This window comes from Haemaphysalis longicornis, unplaced genomic scaffold (genome assembly GCF_048455015.1).
Source record: "Haemaphysalis longicornis isolate Haplotype H1 unplaced genomic scaffold, Haemaphysalis longicornis Haplotype H1 scaffold_9, whole genome shotgun sequence".
NCBI classification, from domain to species: Eukaryota; Metazoa; Arthropoda; class Arachnida; order Ixodida; family Ixodidae; genus Haemaphysalis; species Haemaphysalis longicornis.
Genome location: NW_027526460.1, coordinates 170,995,407 through 171,008,125, shown reverse-complemented (window position 1 = coordinate 171,008,125; position 12,719 = coordinate 170,995,407). Strand labels below are relative to the sequence as shown.

Sequence of the window (12,719 nt, the reverse complement as noted above, 5' to 3'; positions counted from 1 at the left end):
CCCCCTGGGTTACCTATGGCAGCCCAATCCGCCTCCGCACCGCTCGCTCACCCAGCAGCGGCTGTGGTGGCAACGTCTGTTGGGGATGCCGCTGCATCCACTCCTTCCTCTCCACCGGCCCAAAGCACACGCAAGGGCACGGAGATGGAGACGGAGCAGTCGCAGCGACCCCCTCGCCCGCCTCACTGCCTGCGCCATCTGTGGTGCTCCCCACGCCTTCGGCAGTGGCAGCGCAGGCGAAGAACACCCGAAAGGGTACCACGTCAAGGGGGCCCAGTCCGCTGGGCACCCCTTTGCCTTCAGATGACGACATGGACGTCGAGCCCTTCCGGCTTTCATCGCAGCGGAAGGAACGGGCTGCGACATCCAGGTCAGTAGAGAAGGCCAGAAAACCCCTTCCAAGAGTCCAAGCCCCGAAAGACCCTACATAAATAGTCACACTCCAGTAGCTCCGAACACATCATAATGGGAAGAGAAAACATAATACAATGGAACTGCAGAGGCCTTCTGAATAATTTTGACGATGTATACGAAATACTGCATGCTTATCAGCAAGTGTAATGTGTGTTCAGGAAACACATTTGAATTCTAAAAACACAAATTTCTTGAATAGTTACTTGATATACAGAAAGGACAGGGATGGCTGCACGCACTCTGCTGGCGGTGTGGCCATAATTGCCCGGAAATCTTTAGCCTGCCACCCTGTCACTCTGAACACTGTCCTTGAGGCTGTAGCAATTCGAACAATAATATTTAATAGGTTGATAACGGTATGGTCCATATACATTCCTCCTGATGTTTCGCTTTCGCGCTCTGACTTCGAGGCACTGGTTGACCAGCTGCCCGAACCGTATATCCTTACAGGCGACCCTAATGCTCACAACTCTCTTTGGGCCTCTTCTCGCACGGATGCCCGAGGTCGCCTGATAGAGAAATTCCTTACATCTTCAGGAGCATGCCTTTTCAACAATAAACAGCCTACATACCATAACATAGGACACAACACATACTAATATCTTGACTTGGCGATTGGCTCCGCAGTTCTCTTTCCTCTTCTCGAGTGGGGTGTGGGCACTGACCCATACGGTAGTGACCACTTCCCCACCTCACTAACGTATATAGGTAAAGGCCCATGCAGTCCATCTTCCCAAAACAGGTTCAATGAAGCAAGAGCTAACTGGAATACATTTACAGAGATATCCAAACTACACCACACATTCATAGGACACCTACGCGTCTAAGAAGCTACCCAACTGCTCACGGCGCACATCCGCGACGCCGCCGAAAAGTCCATTCCACACGCCTCTGGTGCCCCGCGCAACCAGCGGAGGCCGTGGTGGAATGAGGACTGTTGGCGGGCGCGAGAGGCCCAGAACAAGGCGTGGGGTGTCCTTCGTCGGTACCCCACGTCGGGTAACCTCATTTTGTTCAAACGGGCCAAGGCGTTAGGAAAACGTGTGCGCCGTGAGGCAAAACGAGAGAGTTGGCGTTCCTTCATAACATCAATAAACTCCTACACAGACACACGGAAAGTATGGACAAGAATACACAAACTCAAAGGACAACAAACACACAGCCTGCCTCTGGTCAGCACAACAGGGGACACACTCGAAGACCAGGCTGACACCCTCGCACAACACATCCAACACTTGTCCAGTTCCACACACTACACAAACACTTTCATGAAACACAAACAAACGGCCGAAAAGAAGCCTATACTAGATAACAATAGGTCAACATCTTCGTATAACTCAGAGTTTTCACTGCATGAGCTGACGGCTGCTTTGAGAACGTGTAAACCCTCAGCTCCAGGCCCAGACAACATCATATACACAATGATACAACACCTGCACGCAGACACTCTTCTAACACTCTTACACCTATATAACAAGATATTGCTTTCGGGGCACATTCCAAACTCTTGGAAGGAGGCTATAGTTGTAGCTTTCCTGAAAGAGGGAAAGGACCCGTCGTCCCCCTCAAGCTACCGTCCTATAGCCCTGACGAGCTGCCTGTGCAAGCTCTTCGAGAAGATGGTAAATCGCAGGCTCGTGTACTTCCTCGAGTACAACGGTCTTCTCGAGAGCTGCCAGGCAGGCTTTAGGGTGGGGCGATCGACGTATGATCAACTGGTAGCTCTTGACTCGTATATCAAGGATGCCTTCGCGCATAAGCAGTATTGTTTAACTGTCTTTTTCGACCTTGAAAAGGCATACGACACTGCTTGGCGCTATCGGATCCTTAGTGACCTCAAGTCATTCGGTGTTTCGGGTAACATGTTGAGCAGTCTTGTTAGTTACTTGTCAGACAGAACGTTTCGAGTAAGAGTTGGTTGTGCACTCTCAAACGTTTACGTGCAAGAAAATGGCGTGCCGCAGGGTGGCATGTTGAGCTGCACTCTCTTCATAGTAAAAATGAACTCTCTTGGTAAGGCACTGCCACCTACAATCTCTTATTTCATGTATGTAGATGACGTGCAGATATCCTTTAATCATGCATAATGTCAATCTGCGAACGTCAAGTCCAGCTTGGTGTAAAGAAACTTGCCGGCTGGGCAGACAAGAATGGTTTTAAATTAAATCCTGTAAAAAGCTCTTGCATTGTGTTCTCCAGGAAGCGCGGGGTCCATATGGACCCAGACATTACTCTTAATGGCGTGTCGCTTCCTGTGAACAAGGAGCACAAGTTCTTAGGTGTTGTGTTTGACCAGAAACTCACATTCATTCCACACATCAAGGAACTTAAACATAAATGTCTGAAAACAATGAATGTACTTAAGATTCTCTCCCATCAATCTTATGTTTCCGACAAAGAACTCCTACTACGGCTCTATACTGCTTTGGTTGGGTCTCGTTTAGACTGTGGCAGTGTGGCATATGGGTCGGCGACTAAAACAGCGTTGCGAATGCTTGACCCAGTGCTACACCGGGGCTTCGTCTCGCCTCGGGTGCTTTTCGCACTAGCCCGGTCGAGAGTCTGTATGTCGAGTGTGATAAGTGGAGCCTTGAGAACCAACGAACGTACATGGACTTGCTATATGCTTTTAAAATTTCATCACTGAATAATCATCCTTTTTATCCTGTCTTTAACGATACATCAACATCTCTGCTGTTTGCAAATCGCCCATCCGTTCCTCTGCCCTTTTCACTTAGAGTGAGAGAGCGAGCCTCGGATCTCAGTGCTTCGTTTTTAGATGTGTACAGGTAGGTCATCGTTTTCTAACAGTTTACCGCCTTGGCAAGTTCGCCCTGTGTCGTGCGACCTTTCTTTTATGAGACTTGACAAAAATCGTGTACCACGAGCAGCAATACTGTAGCACTTTCTGTCTTTGCAGTTTAAATGCACATGTGCAGAATTTTATAGTGACGCTTCTAAAACCTCCAGTATGGTGTCGTGCGCTGCTCATGGTCCTAATTTCAATGCAGCCAGAACCATGAGCGTGCACACATCAATTTTTTCAGCAGAAGCGTATGGAATTTTACTGATTGTACGACACATTCTTGAATCTCAAATTCCCAATTCCATCATCTATACAGATTCTTTGAGTGTTGTTCGCGCACTGTCATCGCACAAGCCCCCCCAAAACCACATAGTTAATCTTGTATTCAGCACTATCATGTCCGTGTATGCACAAAAGCATGAGCTGGTCCTCTGTTGGGTCCCAGGACACGCAGGGATCGCTGGGAACGAGTTGGCAGACGAGAGGGCCGGTGCTGCTGCACTCAGGAACACTGTGGACATTACAACTGTACCCTACACAGACCTCAAGCCACACATAAGACAACACCTGCGCAGAACATGGCAAACACACTGGGACGAACAGACAGACAACAAACTACATGTAATAAAGCCACACTTGGGACGGTAAACAGCTGACTCACACAACAGACACACGGAAGTCGCCTTGGGTAGGCTACGGATAGGGCACACCCATGCGACGCACTCGTATCTGCTGACGGCATCTTCTAGACCCCAGTGCCGCAGGTGCGGAGAGGCCCTATCCGTAGTGCACATACTAATCACATGCAAGGCACTTCACCCAACACGACACAAACACTTCAGAGAACTCTACAGACAACATATTGCCCTACATCCATCGTTTTTTCTAGGTGACGATGCCATTGTTTCTGTGAAACGGGTGTTTGAGTATTTGTTAGACGTCAAGTTTTTAAACCTCATTTCCTATCACGCATGATGAAATGTGGCCCTATACACCAGCCATGCTCACTGTCGTTTTGTAATTTCACTTTTGTTTTTGCTGACTTTACTTAGGTTTTAAGGTTTCACCCCTCATATATGACTACTGTTTTGGCGCTCTTTGCCCCAGTTGGCCTTGCGCCATAAACATTCAACCATCATCATCATCATTATTTTCCCAAGATCAAATTTTTCACGCGGAATTCTGTACACGGTAGTGTGCACCCAGTTTTGTTGTCCACGGCGCAAGCAAAGGACGGCCAGCCGCCGCCGCAATGCACGCGCTCACGAGCGCTCGGAATTTTCTCGCTCTTCAAGGCTTTTGCAGCTTTTTTTTTGCTAAAGCCTTTGCGTGTGCTGGGGACGCTCGGCGGTTACTGCGAGGCACGCGCTCACCAGCGCTAGGCAATTTATTGGTAATTTATTGGCAATGTTTAACGCCTTACACGCCACACACTTTACGCGCTACACATTACGGGCAGCTACAACAGCTCCGCTGTTAAAAAATGCCAGGTGTGTAATTTATTTTCTAAGTGTTTTGTTTTTCGTTTACAGGTTTCCTCTGCGTCCCAGAGGATCCTTACCATATAGCTACATCGCGAGCGCCCCCCCCCCCCCTCCCGCATTTCAACCCCAGGACAGCCCGCAAGTTTAGAAGCGTTTCAGGAATGACCTCCTGAGAAACCAGCAGGATGAGAACCGACACGGACGTATTTTCAAAGCACAAAAGAGAGAGAGAGAGAGAAGAAATGCGACAGCCTCCAAAAGCTTCCCTGCCGGTGCCTCCCTGACTGCTTTTTCGATGCATAATCTGCATTTACGAAGTCGCCTGCAAATGTGGGCAACAGAGAAAGGTCCACAGATCACTCGTCGCTCATTTTGCTGCGCTTAACTCGGAATATAAAAGGATCAGCAAGCCGAGAAAGCCCCTCACACGCTCCGTACCAAGCAATCCCACGACCGCCATCCCCCAACCAGGCGTCGCGGACTCGTTTCGTTTTTCTTCCGGTAGATGGCGGCGCTTTTGCATAAGGTCGATAGCAACGAAAGCTTCGACCACGGTGTAAGAATGGCTTCGACTAAAAAGGATCCCCATTCCGCTTTGAACGCTCGTGGAGTACGACAACTTGGTTCGATAAACGTTGTAGTAGGGTGCCTCAATTCACGCACGTCTTCGCCGTACGGCAGCGCTGGCATCGAGACACCCGGCTTGGAGGAGTGAAACGCGGTATTTTTATATCGCCTTGAGACAGTACTGCTATCTTGGGAGGGACGAGACGGGAGAGGAACAGCATGAGAGGTGAGCGGGTAAGAGAAGGGAGGCAGGGGGGCCAGTTGACTGTCGTTTTTTGTCGACATTTGCAACGAAAGGAGCAGGCACGCGGCAATTTTTTGATTTCGTCAGGTATGCAAGACTTTTATTCTTGCTGTTCTGGAGATCTTGGGTTGTCGAAAACCGTTCGACCAATTATATTGTTACAAGGCATGGTTATGTTGTTGGCGAGCAGGACCCATGATACAAGGTGGACAATCTACGCACCTAACTGCGATCATCATCATTTGACCCTGTCATTATCATCACGGCTCGCTCTCTCGCACTCGGCCTTGTTCGCCTAGCCCGGTGCTTGCATCTCGCTGTACCAAGCCTCCAAATACAGCCTTTTCCCCGTAACATTTTGGTGGGAGGTGCGGGGTAACGCTTTGCGCACAACGGAGCTTCGCAGCGGACGTCACCTTGCTCAACTACCAACGACCATGGCCAACAATGGGGCCACCGGCTCAACCACCCCCCTTATCGTGGTTTCTCAACAACCCCGTGAAACTCGTAAGTTCACCGGAGCCGACGACTTGGACGTTGAGGACTGGATCGACTCGTTCGAGCGCGTCAGCGCCTATAATCGGTGGGATCCAACCATCATGCTGGCCAACGTCGATTACAGTCTGGACGGACCGGCCAGGACCTGGTTCCGAACTTATGAGGCGGAGGTAACAAGCTGGGACATCTGCAAGGAAAGGCTGCGCAAATTGTTCGGCAACCCGGCTGGTCACCAACTTGCAGCCAAGAACGCGCTAGCCACACGCGCACAGACCTCCACTGAGTCATACGTGGCCTACATTCAGGACGTCCTGTCCCTTTGCAAAAAAAGCTGACGCCCAGATGAGTGAGTCCGATAAGGTGGGACATGTACTTAAAGGGATAGCCGATGACGCTTTCCACCTGCTCATCTGCAAAGACTGGGCTACGGTCGAGGCTATCATAACCGAGTGCCGCCGGTTCGAGCAGGTGAAGAGCCGCCGAATTACGTCGCAGTTCACCCGGCTCCCAAACACTGCCGCCACATCATCTTGCGAAGACATTCCGCCACAAACCCAAACCCGTTCGCCTCCAATTTCATATGGCGGGACCACGGCCACGGCACCACCTGACGGTTTGACAAGGATAGTACGTAGAGAGCTCGAGGCCATGGACCCCGCCGCTCTGCCCCAATACGTTGCCGAAGACAGCAGGCCTCCCGTCCCGCTAATTCAAGCGGTCGTGCGCGAAGAACTTGCTAAGCTAGGCGTTCAATCCGTCTGCGCCATTAGCCGCGCTAACTTCCCATCTGGTCCCTTTCCACCTACCAGTGATGGGCGAGCCCCCTATACTCGTACTTTGAACTACCCGATCAGAAACCCTGCGTATTGGAGAACGCCTGACGACCGACCCATATGCTTCCACTGTCATCGTGTTGGCCACGTGGCGCGATACTGCCAGAGTCGTCGATTTATGCCTCCCCGACCTCGATTTCCTGCCTATAACAACCCGGAAGAAGGCCCTGCTCGCTTCTCTCCCCGTCCTCAGACGCCTTCCCGAGACGACGACGCCCGACCACGCCGCAACAATCGCTCGCCGTCACCGCACCGCCGCCAGTCCCGTTCGCCGCAGCCCCGCCGCTTCCTGTCGCCGACCCCGTATGACCGCTCCTCTCCGGAAAACTAGGCAGTGCAGCTCCCGGAGGTGAAGCTGAATCTATGACCCGGCCACCAAATCCTCTGCTAACTTTGCCCACCAGACAAAATTTACTAGACGTTACTGTCGATGGTATTCCAGTAAGTGCTCTCATTGACACCGGCGCCCATATTTCAGTTATGAGCTCAGACCTCCGCCGCCGCCTGCGCAAAGTACTCACTCCGGCGGTGCCCAGTGTCGTACAGGTCGCCGATGGAGGGACGTCTGCCGTCGCCGGAATGTGTGCTGTCCGAATTCACACTGGGGACCACGACACTGTTGTTCTATTTGCCGTATTGGAGCGATGCCCTCATGACCTTATATTCGGCCATGGTTTCCTGTCCGAGCATTCAGCTCTTATCGATTGCTCCACCGGTGTCCTCCGCCTTCACTTGCCTTCTCCCAATTCGTCCCCTGAAGAACCCGTCCAGATGCCTTCAGATGTACTCAACGCCGAAGAACCTTTATGCCGTATTGTCTCCACTCATGATGTTCGCTTACGGCCCCAAGCAGCAACCTCCGTTGCCTTGTTGTCAAGCCCTCCGGTACCTAACGGTGACTACGTGCTTTCGCCTGTTCTGGAAGTGTTGCTATCGCGTGATGTGGCTGTGCCACACACTGTTGTGACAGTTGTGGACAGCAGCATGCACCTACCAGTCCTCAACTTTGGGTCATCCCCCCAACTTTTACCGAAGGGTATATCTCTGGCTACACTGCGGCCGATAGGTGACCACCAAGTTTTAGCTTTGTGCGTGGACCCACCTCAACATTCCGATACCCAAACCACTTCAATTCCTTCTGTCGAGGATTTCGCCAACATGATCGCCTCCGACCTTCCCACAGACCAAGCTGCCACTCTACGCCAACTTTTGAGCACCTACCGAGACATTTTCGACTTCGATAATCGTCCTTTGGGTCAGACTACTGCTGTTCAACATCGTATAAACACCGGTGATGCCAGCCCTGTCCACAGCCGTCCATACCGTGTGTCCCATGCTGAACGACTGGTCATTCAGCAGGAAGTCGAAAGCATGCTCCGCAAGGACATCATCGAACCTTCGTCGAGCCCCTGGGCTTCCCCTGTCGTTTTAGTAAAAAAGAAAGATGGCAGCTGGCGGTTCTGCGTTGACTACCGACGCCTTAACCAGATCACAAAGAAGGACGTTTATCCATTGCCGCGCATTGATGACGCACTGGACTGCCTGCATGGCGCCAAATACTTTTCATCTATAGACCTCCGTTCTGGATATTGGCAAATTTCTGTTGACGAATCCGACCGCGAAAAAACGGCGTTTGTTACACCCGATGGCCTCTACCAGTTTAAGGTAATGCCTTTTGGCCTCTGCAACGCGCCTGCTACCTTTGAGAGGATGATGGACTCGCTACTTCATGGGTTCAAGTGGTCGACGTGCTTATGCTACCTCGATGATGTGATTGTTTTTTCCCCTACATTCGACACCCACCTCAAGAGGCTTTCGGCTGTCTTGGAAGTGTTCCGACGTGCAGGCCTTCAGTTAAACGCAAAAAAATGTCACTTTGGTCGCCGCCAAATTAAGCTTCTTGGACACCTTGTCGACGCCAACGGCGTTCAACCCGACCCCGATAAAGTTCACGCTGTGCAGAACTTCCCAAAACCACAGTCGTCAAAAGATGTCCGGAGCTTCGTAGGCCTCTGTTCCTACTTTCGTCGCTTTATTGCGAATTTCGCCGACATTGCCCGTCCTCTGACAGACCTTCTTAAAAAGAACGTCCCCTACGCATGGGGCCCCAAACACTACGCTTATCGCTCTCCTTACGTCGCCACCAGTTCTGGGCCACTTCGATCCATCGGCACCAACCGAAGTCCGCACTGACGCAAGCGGCCATGGTATAGGGGCGGTTTTGGCACAACAACAGGCCGGCCAGAACCGCGTCATCGCCTACGCCAGCCGTCTCCTGTCTCCAGCCGAACGCAATTACTCCATCACGGAACGGGAGTGTCTTGCGGTTGTCTGGACCCTCGGCAAATTCCGCCCATACCTATACGGTAGGCCATTTAGTGTTATTACAGACCACCACGCTCTCTGCTGGCTTTCGTCTTTGAAAGACCCCACGGGCAGGCTTGGTTGATGGGCTCTCCGCCTTCAAGAGTATACTTTCTCTGTGCTCTACAAATCTGGTCGCCTACACCAGGACGCCGACAGCCTGTCACGGCATCCTGTGGACCGTCCAGACCTGAGTGGAGCAAGTTCTGATGTCTCCCTTTTTGCCATCTCCGACCTCCTGAACATTGCTGGAGAACAGCGCCGTGATGCATCATTACGCCTAATCTTTGACGGTCTCGAATCCGCAACACCTGACCCTTCTCTACGTGCCTATGCAATTCGTGATGGCACCCTCTATTATCGACACTTCCGCGCCGATGGTCCCGAATTGCTCCTTGTTATACCTCAGCACTTGCGTGCGGCCATCTTGCACCAGCTTCACGATGTCCCTACGGCTGGCCATCTCGGGATAACCCGCACGTACGACCGTGTGCGACGTCGCTTCTTTTGGCCCGGGCTATACAAATCCGTGCGACGATACGTCACCGCCTGCGACCTCTGCCAACGGCGGAAAACACCGACCACGCTCCCCACCGGTCAGCTTCAACCGATCGAAATTCCCCTGGAGCCATTTTTCCGTGTAGGTTTGGACTTACTGGGCCCTTTTCCTCTATCCAAGTCTGGAAACAAGTGGGTGGCCGTCGCGACGGACTATGCCACACGTTTTGCCATCACCCGTGCCCTGCCTACGTGTTGCGCGACCGATGTTGCCGATTTTCTCCTTGCCAACGTCATTCTGCACCACGGAGCTCCCCGTCAATTGCTCACCGATCGTGGCCGATACTTTTTATCCAAAGTTGTTGACGACCTTCTGCGCTCATGCTCTACACAGCACAAATTTTCCACAGCATATCATCCGCAAACAAACGGACTCACCGAAAGACTCAACCGGACCCTTACGGACATGCTGTCTGCCTACGTCTCAGCGGACCATCGCGATTGGGACGTCGCCCTTCCATACGTTACATTCGCCTACAATTCTTCGCGCCACGACACCATGGGATTTTCCCCTTTCTACCTTCTTTACGGCCGTGAGCCTGCATTGCCCCTGGACACCTTACTGCCCTCTTCTGCCCCCTTGTCCACCGAATACGCTCAAGATGCGATCACCCGAGCTACTTTTGCAAGGCAGATCGCCCGCGACCGTCTTCACGACTCACAAGCCTCCCAGAAGAACAGATATGACCAGCGCCACCGGCCAGTACACTTCCCTCCGGGATCATTGGTCCTTCTCTGGACACCATCCCGTCGCGTGGGACTTTCAGAAAAACTGCTCGCGCCTTATACCGGTCCTTACCGCGTTCTCCGCTCGGTTACGGACGTAACATATGAGATCACCCCCGTCCTTCCTTCACCTTCCGAGAGAACCCCGCCTACTAACATTGTGCATGTGTCCCGCCTCAAGCCGAACTGTGCGCCTTCGTCGACTACAAGTTAGCGTCGGGACGACGCTTTTCCAGCGGGGAGTCATGTTACAAGGCATGGTTATGTGGTTGGCGAGCAGGACCCATGATACAAGGTGGACAATCTACGCACCTAACTGCGATCATCATCATTTGACCCTGTCATTATCATCACGGCTCGCTCTCTCGCACTCGGCCTTGTTCGCCTAGCCCGGTGCTTGCATCTCGCTGTACCAAGCCTCCAAATACAGCCTTTTCCCCGTAACAATATCTATTTACGCTACTCTAACAATTGAATGTATTATTTCCGCCAAATAATTATTTTTCAAGAAACGCAGGGCGTTGCAGTTTTGCTCATTTTTTGTTTTTATTCGCATTTCCAACGTTCTTTGGGGGGCATTTTCAACTTAGTGTTCGCTTTTCGGAGTGAATGTACAAAATGAGTATTTATGATTCCGTCAGTTCTTTTTTGTAAAAAAGTTAGTTTTTATAATTCTGGCATGTTTGGTTTATCGAAATTCTGTTCGCCAATTAGCTCAATTTACGCTATCAGGACGATTAAATGTATTAATTGCAACGATTCGACAAGGTTTCCCCATTTTCGCTTTTTCTATTCGCATTTGCAACATTCTTTTCTGGCTGTTTTTAATTTAGTGTGCGTTTTTCGGAGATGTACAAGATTCATGGTTTTTATTTCGCCAGTTTAATTGTGTAAAATACGTATGTGGGTTTTCAGTTGGGCTGATTATCTCCATTTAGGATTTTTTAACGAGTAAATGTATTGCTACCGCTAGTTATGCATTTCTGTGGAAATGTAAAGCATTACACGGTCTCGGATGTTGGTGTACTCGACAAACAATGCTACGCACTAACAGTGTCGTTTTACCTAAACACGGGAGCATTTTTTGAAGTGTTCCCCATTTTCTGTTTGCAGCAGGTGGCTCATGGGAACAACGGCGGTGTCTTCACCATAAGCGGCCAACTCGACCGGGTAAACTGCAACTTTTCGGCTACCGACTTACTCGTTTCCATTCCCCTACACGCTGCTGCTTTGTCAGGCCTTGAAAATTGTTGTTCACGTAGTGGAGCGGCAAGCCCTTTTCGAGTGCTCTAGTTAGCTGAATAAGCTTACTCAAGATAACGCCACCTGTATAACATTGCCTATAGCGTCAGCTGAAACATCCACTTTCCTCTTGCTACCCCTTCCCGCTCGCTAGCATGTCCGCCGGGAAGCGCCGCTCCACGGATAGTATGCGGAATTACACTGTACAAGGTTTGTACAGGCTTCCCAAGGTATAACTCCTACGCCTACAAGTTTAGGGCGCCAATGGTGCCCTCAAAAAAAGTATTAGTGACGTAGAAGCAGCCAACAAGGTGACTTGCGCCGACTGGAGTCGGCGAATGCAATGCCGCGGCGTGGTTGTTTCTCAAACCGCCAAATTAGAATGGAGATCAAAGAAGATTATTCAAGTTAGTTACGACAGGGCAGAACACTCTCACTATCGAAGAAAACAACCCGAGCGGCATAAAAAAGAAAGCAAATGGAACACTTAAGATTTGCCTGAAACACCACCGGGCGCGGTTGGACGGTAAAAGCAAAAGTAAGTAAGCAACTAAAATGCTTTGTTCGCGACAAATAAATGGGGCGGGTCCAAAGATAGCCCGTGTCACAGAGAATAGGAGCCACAAAATGCAGTCTCAAAAAAAAAAATAAATTGGAGTGCGGACAGCAACAGCCCTCCGGAATGCGAGTTGCACTCGCATTGGAGCTCCACTCCAGTTATGTACCTTTTCATGGTGACCTTTTGAGGGTACCTGAGACTTTTACAGTGTCAAAACTGGTGCACAATGAGTTTGAATTTCCTTGATAAGTCGGTAAACTAAAGATAACTTGAACACACCTTAGCGCTGCATATAGGCGCAGTAGCCCCTTAGGTAGCTTGGTCAGTGACTGCGGCAACTTCGGTCCGAAACTGACTACCGACTCGCCATTTACCGCTGTACATAGGCAGTTAAAATTATCGCATACGTAACCCACCCCTCGGC

The 12,719-nt window shown here is 50.8% G+C and overlaps 1 protein-coding gene across 9 annotated transcripts in view; it reads left to right on the top strand.

The window, feature by feature from the left end:
- LOC144152592 (neprilysin-1-like) overlaps positions 1-12,719 on the top strand; it is a 109,915-nt gene that overhangs the window by 91,561 nt on the left and 5,635 nt on the right. For 7 of the 9 annotated variants that reach the window (XM_077683901.1, XM_077683902.1, XM_077683906.1 and 4 more), the window contains one exon: positions 11,608-11,664. In XM_077683901.1, the coding sequence (XP_077540027.1) occupies positions 11,608-11,664 (57 nt within the window). The remainder of the gene's footprint in view (positions 1-11,607; positions 11,665-12,719) is intronic. The other 2 variants (XM_077683904.1, XM_077683907.1) reach the window with 1 other exon arrangement.